Source organism: Salmo trutta, chromosome 40 (assembly GCF_901001165.1).
Source record: "Salmo trutta chromosome 40, fSalTru1.1, whole genome shotgun sequence".
Classification (NCBI taxonomy): domain Eukaryota; kingdom Metazoa; phylum Chordata; class Actinopteri; order Salmoniformes; family Salmonidae; genus Salmo; species Salmo trutta.
Genome location: NC_042996.1, coordinates 3336761 through 3351760, shown reverse-complemented (window position 1 = coordinate 3351760; position 15000 = coordinate 3336761). Strand labels below are relative to the sequence as shown.

The window sequence follows — 15000 nt, the reverse complement described above, 5'->3', positions numbered from 1 at the left end:
TTTGAGGGTACTATGGTGTTGAACGCTGAGCTGTAGTCAATGAATAGCATTGTCACATAGGTGTTCCTGTCTCAATGGGACTCACCTAGTTAAAGGACAGATACATACAATAGAATAAGTTCACGGTGCTATGTGTTGTAGCTGTCCCACGTTGTTATGATTGCATAATGAATGTGAATGCGTAGGCAGTAATGCAAGGTTGTTGTGCCCAGCATTCAATTTGACAGGCAAGCTATTTCACACAGTGGTAACATTGTACATAATTATGTGTTGTGAAGTTCATGGAAGTACAGGCTTGCCGGTTGCACTGACCAATTATTAGACTACCCACCTATATTTGTTGTGTTGTTTTTATAGACGTACAGAGAAGTGGAAAATAAGTGATGCTTCATGGCTCTGCAGTGGTGGAGGGGTGTTGTGGGGAAACACGTCTACCAGTATAATGTGTGTCATTAACTTCCTGAACCAGCGGACCATAGGACTCCTCTTTGTGACACTGCAGGCCCAGATTAGGCCCAACATCAGAGAGCGTTGAACAGTGGATCTCATTCAGTCCCTTTAATCGCATTGTGCCACCATCTCTCTCCCTCTTTCTCTCTCTAGTCTGTGTCTACTGAGCCGTATGCCCAGTCCAGAAGAGAGCTCTCTGTGTACTGTAGCTGGCTGGCAGACAGAGAAAAAGCGAGAGAGAGAAAAGGAGGGACAGCGAGAGGTCTGAGTGACCTGATTCCGTACTCTGTTTTTGGCCGTCGTTCAGATGCAGCAGAGCCTCGTCTCTCATCCAGAGGCTTTTAGGAGGGAAACGGTGTCCTCCCCTGTGTCCTCACTCCACCCAGGGACACTCCGTGTGAAATTGACCATAATGCGGAAGGAATCGTTTACCTGCAGAGGGAGGGAGCGTTAGACATGGAGTGAGAGAGGGAGGGGGCTGGGAGGAGGAGAGAGGAGACTGTAGGCAGAGAGAGAAAGAGATATGGAGGATGTGGGGGGGAGTAAAGAGAGTAGGGGGAGAGAATGACAGTAAAAATAGTTTGATAGAGAATGGAGAGAGAGAGACAGGCAGACAGGCAGATGGGGCTGTTTTGAGGACTGGATATTATTTGTGTCTGGGTGACTGAGATGGGTGTCAAATGTCATGTTTTGTGCGGGCGTAATGAAAACGTGTCTGCTTCCTGAAAGGGTGACAGACAGCAAGTATATTTCATTAAATTGCATCGCTGCTCGGTGTGATTGGCATGTTAGGACGCTTCTCCAGAAATATCACGGCAGGTGTCAATAACTGGTGACGAGAACACACGTCTCGTTCTCTGTACATGCATGAGTGTGTGTCATGCACACACACACTCACACACACACCCACACACACGCACACACACCTCTCTCAAAAGTACCCTCGTTACACCCTCCGAGGTATCAATCTGAAATCGTCTGAAAATAAAATAAATATTTGCCGCACCTCTTGTTGTTGGTCAGACGAACCATTCCCTCTCCCTCCTCACATCTCCCTCCCTCCCGACTTTCTCATTTCTCATTTCCTCTCTCATAGGGCGGTTAACCCCTGACCCCTGGGTGATGAGGCTCCTTTGTAACCGCCGGTAACAATGATGAAAATCAAGTCAAGGGGCAGTAGCCAGCAGAAGATTTCTCTTCTTCTCTCATTTTTTCCTCTTTCTATCAGAGGAGTAAGCAGCAGGAGGGCTATAGATGGAGGGGTCCACCGCTCTACCAACTAAAGCTCCAGATATAAGGGTGTCTGGTGATGGTGTGTTTATGCGCTCATGTGTTTGTGCCCTGAGCTATCATCACGACGACAACGCCGGGCCAGGCCCTCTGTCTTGTGATGTTGCATGGGCCGGCGGTAGAGAGGACAGCAGACAGGCCTGCAGAAAGACTAACACCGCAGAAGGCTAGATGTGTCACATGGGATGGTGCTGGAGAGACAAAGCAGGTACGGGAGTAAAACATTTAATATAGAACGGACATGGAACGAGACAGTAACAGCGTCAGCAAACAGGTAACACAGACAAAAAAACTATTAATGCAGCAGCGGGAACAGAGCAAGGGAACTGACAAATATAGGGGAGGTAATAAACAGATGATGAGTGAGTCCAATATCGCTGATGCGCGTGACGAAGGAAGGCAGGTGTGAGTAATAGATGATAGGAGTGAGTGATGCAGGGCAGCCTAGCGCCCTCAAGCACCAGAGGGGGGAAGAGCGGGAGTAGACGTGACAGTACCCCCCCCCACCCCCCCTCTAGGGGCGCCACCCAGCGTCCCACCTGGGCGAACCGGCCGAGACATGGGCGCCACTGGGCAAGCCGGTTGGGGCGTGAATGCCTGACGAACCGACAGGAGCATGGGAGCCTGGCGAGCCAGCTGAGGCATGGGAGCCTAACATCCGGCCAAGGCAAGACGCCTGACGCCTGTCGAGAGAGCCTGACTATCCAGCGGAGCGTGACGTGGGATGGAAACCTGCCGAGCCAACCAAGGCAACAAAACCTCTCGAGCCAGCCAGGGCGTGGACGCACCCCCGGTTCCATCGAAGGTGGAATCCACGCCGACGTCACCAAGAATATATATATATATATAAATCCTGGACCGGCTGGGAGAAAAAGAACTGACGATCAGGCTGACGCCCGACGTGGGATGTGCGTCATACGAGCCAACCGGGGCAAGGAAAATTCTCGAGCCAGCTAGGGCGTGGAAGCCCAACAAGCTGGCTAGGCACCCCCGGTTCCATCGGCGGCGACCCAGAGCCGATGTCACCATACCAACCGGAATGCCAGTACTCTCCGATGCTTTGTATGATGGCTGCTGCATTCTGTCACCCACTTGCTTCTACTATAGCAGATTCACGGAGGAGATGAAGAAGGTCTTCGACCACCCAGTCTGCGGAAAGGACGCCGCTAAATGACTCCTGTCCCTCCGTCAAGGCGCCCAGAGTGTTGCTGAAATGGCATGTGAGTTCCGAACCCTCGCCGCAGAGAGCGGCTGGAATGAGGAGGCTCTTCAGGGAGCATTCCAGAACTCACTCACTGAGACCCTCAAGGACGAGTTGGTGTCCAGGGAGGAGCCTGATGATCTTGATGAACTCATTTCTCTCACTATCCGCATTGACAACCGTCTCCGGGAGCATCGGAGGGAGAGGGTAGGTAGGGTTGCAAGTTTCTTAACATCTGCTTCAGTGCCTTGTCCTTCTCCTCCGACTGCATCCCAACCCCAGGCCTGTTCTAAGCCTGAACCCATGCAGCTCAGCCGGACCCGTCTATCTCCAGAGGAGAGGCAGTGGTGTATCGATGCTAGGAGCTGTCTATACTGTGGCCAGGATGGCCACCTGGTCTCAAATCAAATCAAATCAAATCAAAATTTATTTATATAGCCCTTCGTACATCAGCTGAAATCTCAAAGTGCTGTACAGAAACCCAGCCTAAAACCCCAAACAGCAAGCAATGCATGTGAAAGAAGCACGGTGGCTGGGAAAAACTCCCTAGGAAAAACTCCTGAGAAAGGCCAAAAACCTAGGAAGAAACCTAGAGAGGAACCAGGCTATGAGGGGTGGCCAGTCCTCTTCTGGCTGTGCCGGGTGGATATTATAACAGAACATGGTCAAGATGTTAAAATGTTCGTAAATGACCAGCATGGTCAAATAATAATAATCATAGTAATTGTCGAGGGTGCAACAAGCACGTCCGGTGAACAGGTCAGGGTTCCGTAGCCGCAGGCAGAACAGTTGAAACTGGAGCAGCAGCATGGCCAGGTGGACTGGGGACAGCAAGGAGTCATCATGCCAGGTAGTCCTGAGGCATGGTCCTAGGGCTCAGGTCCTCCGAGAGAAAGAAAGAAAGAGAGAAAGAGAGAATTAGAGAGAGCATATTTACATTCACACAGGACACCGGATAAGACAAGAGAATACTCCAGATGTAACAGACTGACCCTAGCCCCCCGACACATAAACTACTGCAGCATAAATACTGGAGGCTGAGACAGGAGGGATCAGAAACCTCCACTTGTTCCCTGCGTCCAGTAAGAGGAGGCTTGGCCGTTATGGGGGAAATACTGTTGAGTCAAATCGCCGGCCCATCTTCCCCCAGACGAGTGGAGGGGACGAGTGGAAAACAGAGTTCAACAAACCACTTGGACACTTTGAGTTTTTGTACTGTTAAGCGGAGCACCACAGGGGAACCCAAGTGCAAACTCAGACCAGAAAACAGGGATGAATGAACCAAGATATTTATTGTAACACAGGGAGAGATGAAGTGCAGCCTGGCGCCCTCAAGCGCCAGAGGGGGGAAGAGCGGGAGCAGACATGACAAGATGTTTCGAGTTGGCCGCTCTGTCCTGCCTCCCATATGGTACCCTATTCCCTATATAATGCACTACTTTTGACCCTTGCTAGAGGATGGCTGGGTGCTAGCCTCAGCCACGCTTCATGCTCCCTGGCCCACTGAACCAGCACTCTAAGCCAGCAGATTGTTAAAGGTCAGGTGACATTGGCTGGACCAATGTGACCCAGCTAGCACATAAAGTTCTGAGAACCATGTTTGGTGAGAGCGTGATTGTCCTGTGGTTATTTTGCATTCAACCTTCCCACAACTTTCTAGGAATGGTGCAGGATAGTTGCTTGGCTTTGGGACATTCTCAGCACAGTTCAGGAACTTGACAAAAAAATATATATTTTCTTGGTATTTCATAACTTCAACAGAACGTTTCCTAAAAGTTTGAACATGGTTACATTTCATTTCAATGTTGGTAATGTTCTAGGACCGTTCTACAACTGGTTTGACATTGGGAATGTTCTCAACAAGTTCAGAGAATTTTAAGAAACAACGTTCTTCTGTGGGAATTTCAGTACTTTAGCATAACGTTTCCTACAGGTTTATTCATGGTTCTATTTAATTTCATGCTCTCAAATTGTTCCGAGAATGTTAAGAAACAATGTTCTTCTGTGAGAATTTTAGAACTTCCACAGAACATTCCACACAAGTTCCCACATGGTTCTATTTGATGTCATATTTGTATTACATTTTGGGAACATTTTCCCAAAGTGACTTAAGCGATTCTGGGAATGTGTTTAACATCAATACGTTCTAAATTCCATTCTCAGAACATGTAGAAAACTTTCCTTAAAAAACTTTGTGACATTCAGAGAATGTTCTAAGAATGTTACTTAAAAACATCTACATTCCGTTCTCAGCATCAACAAAACTCTCTCTATCCTCCATCTTGTGAAGTGTGTTCAGGTGTGTTGGCTGCGCCCACTAATTGGCCCTATCTGATCTTAATGAGTGCTTGTCTCCTTTGAATAGACTAAAAGAAACAGCTTTGTATGCACAAAAAACATGGTATGCTAGCACCATCCTGGTAGTGTAGTGGACTAATTCCAAGGATAGACAACAGAAAATCATAGGTTTGAATCTAACTGATGTAGTGTCACAATAAAAAATACATGTGTTCTCAGGAAATTAATCTCCATGTGTCCTATCTTTACTTCAGAAAATTCAAGCCTGAATATACTAGCAGTGTTATTTAAAGTCGTATTGAAGCGTTCAGTGAAACTTTTAAGGAAGCTATTCCCGTGTGGCTCAGTTGGTAGAGCATGGTGTTTGCAACGCCAGGGTTGTGGGTTCGATTCCCACAGGGGACCAGTACGGGAAAAGAAATGTATGCATTCACTACTGTAAGTTGCTCTGGATAAGAGCGTCTGCTAAATGACTAAAATGTAAATGTAAAAAAAACCTCAAAATAACCCATTGACCAGTGTAAATGTTCCCATAATAGGCTAACTTTTAACTTCTGTTCTCAGGATGTTTAAAAAACGTTATTTTTTTACAATCAGGAAATATATGGCTTTGTTCCAACAACCAATGTGAAACCAAAAACATACGTTTTTCTCTCTCTCTCTCTCTCTCTCTCTGACTTTTTTATTCTCTCTCTCCCTTCTCCTCCCGATATGAAATGAACTTGACTCAACCATTGTGAAGTCTCTTCCATTGATCAGACAGATTACTCATAACACAACCACCATGTTATGGAGACGACTCCAGTGTATGATTCTATTGACTTCATGAAAGCTCTCTATCTCCGTGGTGACAAAGGTGGAGGGTTTGTGAAAAGTTTCTGAAACTCTGTTAGCAGACACTTGATTGAACGTTTCCCTTAGGACTGAGTTCACTAAAAAGCTTCCGGGAAAGAACCACCAACAAAAAGGGTGGCATTGCCATATTTTGCTTCACTTTGTCCCCACAATGGCCTCCTTGACCAACAAAAAGGGTATCGTTGCCATATTTTGATCCACTTTGTCCCAATAATGGCCTCATTGAAAAAAATAATGGTTTGTTTGCATGCAGAAGCTTACTGTTACCGACAGTTAGAGCTTTAATGCCGATAAACACGACTTTGGTTTATAATGTTGTTTTATCGTGTGTAATCTTTCATTAAGCAGAGAGAGACACCATTGTTTCTGATGTATTAGATGGACCTAGACACAACCCTGGCTGAGATGGAAGGTTTGAATCGGCATAATGGTATGCCAGAAATGATTTGGTCTTATAATATATGATAACAGGTGATGATTTATAGCCCACTGTCACATCTGACCTCAGGACCTTTAATCACGAGAAAGGAGAACGACATCTCCAACAACATCTCCAACTGTAATATCAACTGTCACATCTGACCTCAGGACCTTTAATCACGGGAAAGGAGAACGACATCTCCAACTGTAATATCAACTGTCACATCTGACCTCAGTACCTTTAATCACGGGAAAGGAGAACGACATCTCCAACTGTAATATCAACTGTCACATCTGACCTCAGTACCTTTAATCACGGGAAAGGAGAACGACATCTCCAACTGTAATATCAACTGTCACATCTGACCTCAGGACCTTTAATCACGAGAAAGGAGAACGACATCTCCAACTGTAATATCAACTGTCACATCTGACCTCAGGACCTTTAATCACGGGAAAGGAGAACGACATCTCCAACTGTAATATCAACTGTCACATCTGACCTCAGGACCTTTAATCACGGGAAAGGAGAACGACATCTCCAACTGTAATATCAACTGTCACATCTGACCTCAGGACCTTTAATCACGAGAAAGGAGAACGACATCTCCAACTGTAATATCAACTGTCACATCTGACCTCAGGACCTTTAATCACGGGAAAGGAGAACGACATCTCCAACTGTAATATCAACTGTCACATCTGACCTGAGGACCTTTAATCACGGGAAAGGAGAACGACATCTCCAACTGTAATATCAACTGTCACATCTGACCTCAGGACCTTTAATCACAGGAAAGGAGAACGACATCTCCAACTGTAATATCAACTGTCACGCTTTTATTCTCACAATAACCCAGCGCACTGCCTCCATATTAATCAAATGGGACTGTCCACCAGTCCAAAGCCCACTGTTTCAAATCTGTCCATACAGATGGAATAACGCCTATTGTCTAGCATCATTATTCTGGTATCAGAAGCCATACAACATTCTCTTTTCTTATGACAGGTGGACATTCCCCTGCATGTCATCCATTTTTCAACCCACCATTCTATCTGCATATAATAACCATTTGGTGGTTGCTTATATTTTTCCTGTTTCACACATGTACAAGTGTGTGAATTAGAAATGTGTTTTTTGGCATAGCCCACTCTCCCCGAGACACCCTTGGAGAATGGGGTCACGACCAGGGTCAGTCATTATCAATGGTGACCCTGGAGCAATTAGGTTTAACTGCCTTGCTCAAGGGCACATCAACATATTTTTCACTTTGTCAGCGCAGGGATTCAAACAAGTGACCTTTTGATTACTGGCTCAATGCTCTAACCGCTGGGCTACCTGACACATATGGCTGGGCTACCTGACACATATGGTTGGGCTACCTGACACATATGGCTGGGCTACCTGACACATATGGCTGGGCTACCTGACACATATGGCTGGGCTACCTGACACATATGGCTGGGCTACCTGACACATATGGCTGGGTTACCTGACACATATGGCTGGGCTACCTGACACATATGGCTGGGCTACCTGACACATATGGCTGGGCTACCTGACACATATGGCTGGGCTACCTGACACATATGGCTGGGCTACCTGACACATATGGCTGGGCTACCTGACACATATGTCTGGGCTACCTGACACATATGGCAATTACAAAAGCACAGTAGCATGTCCAATTGCAAGGCATAACAGCTGCATAACAGATGAAAAACGAAGTGAGCGTTTCTTGTTTTTCCGATTATTTCTCCTCCCTAGAGGTGCAACACTGATTTGGCGTGGCAGTGTGAAAATAAGGAAGACTCATTTTGTTTTGTTCTCCGATTCACTTTGAATATTTGTTCTGTTGTTGGTATCTCATGGCTTTACACTGGTGGTGTTGTGGGGCTGGATCTGCCTGGGATCTGCCTGTCAGACTAGCCGCTGGCAGTATTACATAGGACTATTGTAACTTGACTGCAGTCTTCATCCCTCTCTCCCTCTCCCTTTCCTTGTCTATCTCTTTACATCTCTCTCTCTCTATCTCCCCCTCTCCTCTCTCTCTCCTTCTCCCTTTCCCTATCTCTTTACATCTCTCTCTTTCTATATATCTCCTCTCCTCTCTCTCTCCCTCTCCCTTTCCCTGTCTATCTCTTTACATCTATCTCCCCCTCTCCTCTCTCTCTCTCCCTCTCACTTTCCCTATCTCTTTACATCTCTCTCTTTCTATATATCTCCTCTCCTCTCTCTCTCCCTCTCCCTTTCCCTGTCTATCTCTTTACATCTCTCTTTCTATCTATCTCCCCCTCTCCACTCTCTCTCTCCCTCTCCCTGTCTCTCTTTACATCTCTCTCTCTCTCCCCCTCTCCTCTCTCCCTCTCCCTTTCCATGTCTATCTCTTTACATCTCTCTCTCTCTATCTATCTCCTCCTCTCTCTCTCTCCCTCTCTCTTTCTCTCTCTCCCACGCTCTCTCTCTTTCTCTCTCTCCCTCCCTTTCTCTCTCTACCTCTCCCTCACTCCCTCTCTGCATGTCCAGACAGTCTAAATAACACCGTGTCACTGAGACTAAACCCAGACAGTCTAAATAACACCGTGTCACTGAGACTAAACCCAGACAGTCTACATAACACCGTGTCACTGAGACTAAACCCAGACAGTCTACATAACACCGTGTCCCTGAGACTAAACCCAGACAGTCTACATAACACCGTGTCACTGAGACTAAACCCAGACAGTCTACATAACACCGTGTCACTGAGACTAAACCCAGACAGTCTAAATAACACCGTGTCACTGAGACTAAACCCAGACAGTCTAAATAACACCGTGTCACTGAGACTAAACCCAGACAGTCTAAATAACACCGTGTCACTGAGACTAAACCCAGACAGTCTACATAACACCGTGTCACTGAGACTAAACCCAGACAGTCTAAATAACACCGTGTCACTGAGACTAAACCCAGACAGTCTACATAACACCGTGTCACTGAGACTAAACCCAGACAGTCTACATAACACCGTGTCACTGAGACTAAACCCAGACAGTCTAAATAACACCGTGTCACTGAGACTAAACCCAGACAGTCTAAATAACACCGTGTCACTGAGACTAAACCCAGACAGTCTACATAACACCGTGTCACTGAGACTAAACCCAGACAGTCTACATAACACCGTGTCACTGAGACTAAACCTAGACAGTCTAAATAACACCGTGTCACTGAGACTAAACCCAGACAGTCTAAATAACACCGTGTCACTGAGACTAAACCCAGACAGTCTAAATAACACCGTGTCACTGAGACTAAACCCAGACAGTCTAAATAACACCGTGTCACTGAGACTAAACCCAGACAGTCTAAATAACACCGTGTCACTGAGACTAAACCCAGACAGTCTTCATAACACCGTGTCACTGAGACTAAACCCAGACAGTCTACATAACACTGTGTCACTGAGACTAAACCCAGACAGTCTAAATAACACCGTGTCACTGAGACTAAACCCAGACAGTCTACATAACACCGTGTCACTGAGACTAAACCCAGACAGTCTACATAACACCGTGTCACTGAGACTAAACCCAGACAGTCTAAATAACACCGTGTCACTGAGACTAAACCCAGACAGTCTACATAACACCGTGTCACTGAGACTAAACCCAGACAGTCTACATAACACCGTGTCACTGAGACTAAACCCAGACAGTCTACATAACACCGTGTCACTGAGACTAAACCCAGACAGTCTAAATAACACCGTGTCACTGAGACTAAACCCAGACAGTCTAAATAACACCGTGTCACTGAGACTAAACCCAGACAGTCTAAATAACACCGTGTCACTGAGACTAAACCCAGACAGTCTAAATAACACCGTGTCACTGAGACTAAACCCAGACAGTCTAAATAACACCGTGTCACTGAGACTAAACCCAGACAGTCTAAAAGGCCATTATGAACCTCTCTCCCTTCACATTCATGTCTTCTGACTGGGAGATGAATTCCTCTGTGTATTCTACTGGTCATTACAGCTGTTGAAACGGTTGATTCTGGTCTTGAAGGAGCTGCAGTGCTTGCAGGTTTTTACTCCAACCCAGCTGTAACACATGGAAAACAATGTTAGTGCAGATGAAGGATGATAATAGTGTTGATGAATCAGGCGTGTTATTGAATCTCTATAAACCCCCCCCTACTAGCACTGACTTTGATAGCTACTTTATTGAGGGAAAATGTGATATGTGGTTGTCTCACCTAGCTATCTGAAGATGAATGCATTAACTGTAAGTCTCTCTCACTGAACATCTGCCATAGTCTTCTTCAGAATACACGCTCTTCTTCAACAAGAAATAAGAAACAGTTGATCACAAAAAAGTCCAATAATGACTCTCTCCCTCCTCTCTCTCTTTCCCTCCCTCCAGCTCTTAACCATCGACGACAACTTCTGTGGCCTGGATATGAACGCTCCGCTGGGGGTGTCAGAGATGGTGCAGGGCATCCCTCTCTTCTCTGACTCCACCGACAAGATGACCTCGGTCATCGCCTACGTCTACAAGAACCACTCTCTGGCCTTCGTGGGCACCAAGAGCGGGCGCGTCAAGAAGGTAGGCGGGCGGCCATTGATACTATTACACTTCCCAGTGGTCTCCCACAAGGGATTGTGGAGGGCTACTAGGAGATACGAGGAGATTGATTTTCCACAAACGTACTGAGTCGGCTGTTTTCTCTTCAGGAGGGAGAGGTGGAGGAGGTGCAGTGTGTGTGTGAGTGTGTGTGTGTGTGTCAGGGAGAGAGGATCTCGAGACCCCCTCAGGGGTTTTATTAATAGAGGCCTTTCTGGTGTCTCTGGACGTCCCTCCTGATCCATGGTCCTGTATAATCTACTGTTCACTGTAGCTGCTACAATATCATTGTTGTCCACAACGCTGAAATAGTCTCTAAAATGATACAAGCCATACGACATTTCCCATTGTACAAAGAAACTAAAGAAGTAACTGCCATAAACAGATCAACCGTTAGAGACAGTGTTTTGAAGTGTGTGACTGTAGCGTGGGTGGATAGGCCTGGTGCAGCATGTCGGAGCCCCAGCCTGGGCCCCCAACGCCCCCAACGCCCCCCTCTCAGGGAGCCCTGTCCTGGGGTAATTGGATGATGCGGTGCTGGGGGGCTCTGGGCCTGCTGCTCTGCTTCTCTCTCTTCTCTGATGTGCTGACAGGGGTGTGTGCATACACACAGCCATGACTGAGACTAATCCTGGGCCAAGCCAGCTAGCCGCTCCTGGCTCTGAGGACAATAGTATTACAGAGAGAAGGAAGGAGAAGAGAGAGTGGTGCTGAGAGAAGGAGAGGATAGAGTGGTGCTGAGAGAAGGAGAGGAGAGAGTGGTGCTGAGAAAAGGAGAGGAGAGAGTGGAGCTGAGAGAAGGAGAGGAGAGAGTGGAGCTGAGAGAAGGAGAAGAGAGAGTGGTGCTGAGAGAAGGAGAGGAGAGAGTGGTGCTGAGAGAAGGAGAGGAGAGAGTGGTGCTGAGAGAAGGAGAGGAGAGAGTGGAGCTGAGAGGAGGAGAGGATAGAGTGGAGCTGAGAGAAGGAGAGGAGAGAGTGGAGCTGAGAGAAGGAGAGGAGAGAGTGGAGCTGAGAGAAGGAGAGGAGAGAGTGGAGCTGAGAGAAGGAGAGGAGAGAGTGGAGCTGAGAGAAGGAGAGGAGAGAGTGGTGCTGAGAGAAGGAGAGGAGAGAGTGGAGCTGAGAGAAGGAGAGGAGAGAGTGGTGCTGAGAGAAGGAGAGGAGAGAGTGGTGCTGAGAGAAGGAGAGGAGAGAGTGGAGCTGAAAGAAGGAGAGGAGAGAGTGGAGCTGAGAGAAGGAGAGGAGAGAGTGGAGCTGAGAGAAGGAGAGGACAGAGTGGTGCTGAGAGAAGGAGAGGAGAGAGTGGTGCTGAGAGAAGGAGAGGAGAGAGTGGTGCTGAGAGAAGGAGAGGAGAGAGTGGAGCTGAGAGAAGGAGAGGAGAGAGTGGAGCTGAGAGAAGGAGAGGGAGGAGAGAGTGGAGCTGAGAGAAGGAGAGGAGAGAGTGGTGCTGAGAGAAGGAGAGGAGAGAGTGGAGCTGAGAGAAGGAGAGGAGAGAGTGGAGCTGAGAGAAGGAGAGGAGAGAGTGGAGCTGAGAGAAGGAGAGGAGAGAGTGGAGCTGAGAGAAGGAGAGGAGAGAGTGGTGCTGAGAGAAGGAGAGGAGAGAGTGGAGCTGAGAGAAGGAGAGGAGAGAGTGGTGCTGAGAGAAGGAGAGGAGAGAGTGGTGCTGAGAGAAGGAGAGGAGAGAGTGGAGCTGAGAGAAGGAGAGGAGAGAGTGGTGCTGAGAGAAGGAGAGGAGAGAGTGGTGCTGAGAGAAGGAGAGGAGAGAGTGGTGCTCAGAGAGGAGAGGAGAGGAGAGAGTGGTGCTGAGAGAAGGAGAGGACAGAGTGGTGCTGGAAGAGTGATAGAAAGAGAGGGAGAAGGAAGCAAAACAGAACAGCGATTTGCATCATGGTAATTGGTCATGTATTTCCGAGAATGTTACTTGTAAGCCAGCCAAAACTCCAAACCCCATTTTCAAAATTTGAATGCGCTTTTTATTATTATAATATCATTTCTTTGTGTGTGTGAAAGAGAGGGACAGGGAAAAAAAGTCATTTTTTCCTCCACTCCTCAAGAGCTCTCCTCCAAGAAGTTTACAAGAACTTAGTCAACAGGCAGGATTCTCCTTAGCCTTGTTGTTATTGTTGTTGTTATCCCTGTGTCAGTGTGGGAGTTATCCAGCTAGGCTGTGTTAAGTCAGACAGGCTGAGGCTACAGTAAGTGGGTAGCAGCACGACCCAGTCACGTCTCAGAACACGGCCCATCAGACGAGCCCTCGATTCAGCCTGAACAGCCTCAGCCTCTCCCTCCTCAGAGAGCTGGAGCACAGCAGAGACAAAGGGAGAGAGCAGAGGGAGAGAGAGAGAGAGAGAGACAGAGGGAAAGACCGATATAAAGAGGGGGGAGAGAGAGAGAGAGAGACAGAGGGAAAGACCGATATAAAGAGGGGGGAGAGAGAGAGAGAGAGAGAGAGAGAGACAGAGGGAAAGACCGATATAAAGAGGGGGAGGGAGAGAGAGAGAGAGAGACAGGGAAAGACCGATATAAAGAGGGGGGGAGAGAGAGAGAGAGACGGAGGGAAAGACCGATATAAAGAGGGGGGGGGAGAGAGAGAGAGAGAGAGGGAAAGACCGATATAAAGAGGGGGGAGAGAGAGAGAGAGAGACAGAGGGAAAGACCGATATAAAGAGGGAGAGAGAGAGAGAGAGAGACAGAGGGAAAGACCGATATAAAGAGGGGGGAGAGAGAGAGAGATATTTAAAGAGGGGGAGAGAGAGATAGAGAGAGCAGAGAGAGAGAGTGGCTGTTTGGAGTGGGCCCTCTTCAAGTGGTTCTGTAGTCTATATAGCCAATAGCCTACTGGATGACTTTGTAGTCTGTAGTCTAGGTATTGCTGTGGGAGTAGTAGTCAGATACACACATGTGCTGAATGTGCGCACAGAACACACACACACACAAACAATATTACCCTCTCATACCACATGACCCTTTCCAGAACCCCCTCTTTTACAATCAGCCCCCATATTGACTAGACTGTTAGATGATGTCAGTGCTGGTAAAACCAAACAGGACAATAAAGAGTCTCTCCCATGGCCGTTCATCAGTGTGTTTACAGCCCTGCCTAATGGACAGTGATTTATACAGTACTGGCTCTCCACTCTCCTCCACTACTCTGACTGTTACTGATCACAGCACTGACTTACATATCCCACGTCACACTGAGTCAATGTTAGCATGACGGCTAACGGTGGCTGGGTTCATGCGGTTTCCTCTGCTGATGTGCGTAGCATAACTGTTAGCATTTATTGGCCCTTGTTTATGACATCATGAAGCCTACCTTGTGGTCCTGTTTGGTTATATACTCTGAGCTGCATGAGCAGGAGTTCATTCACTGACTGAATTAAAGGCTGTGAAATAGTTTTATGACCGTGGTTGAGTATAACGCACTGTACACACAGGAAGAATGGTTCGGGATTTCAAGTATGCAACGGTCGCTTACTATGGTCTCTTGCAATGGTCTCTCGTGCACAAACACATGTACACACGCGGGCACACACACACACACACACACACACACACACACACACACACACACACACACACACACACACACACACACACACTTCTGACGTAAAGAGTCAGAGTTGTGTTTCATACCACTACATGTATATCTCAGCATAAAAGCAGCCGTAGGACACAGCGCTTCAGAACTGTTAAAGTGCAGCGTAGACTCTGTCCTGTATCCCTGCCCGTTTCCCCCACGCTATTGTGCTGCTAAGCCCCAGACCAGATGTGGTTTGTCCTTCCCTGTTCAGCACCATGCTCCTTCTCTCTCTCTCCCTCTCTTTCTCTCTCTCATGTCCCTCCCTCCTCTTTTGGATGGAGGGACGAGTGGTC

General features: G+C 47.4%; 1 protein-coding gene across 3 annotated transcripts in view; it reads left to right on the top strand.

Annotated features, from left to right (window-relative positions):
* Positions 1 to 15000, top strand: part of plxna4 (plexin A4) — a 496524-nt gene that overhangs the window by 68127 nt on the left and 413397 nt on the right. For all 3 annotated transcript variants that reach the window (XM_029741951.1, XM_029741949.1, XM_029741950.1), the window contains exon 3: positions 10928 to 11110. In XM_029741951.1, coding sequence (XP_029597811.1) covers positions 10928 to 11110 — 183 coding nt within the window. The remainder of the gene's footprint in view (positions 1 to 10927; positions 11111 to 15000) is intronic.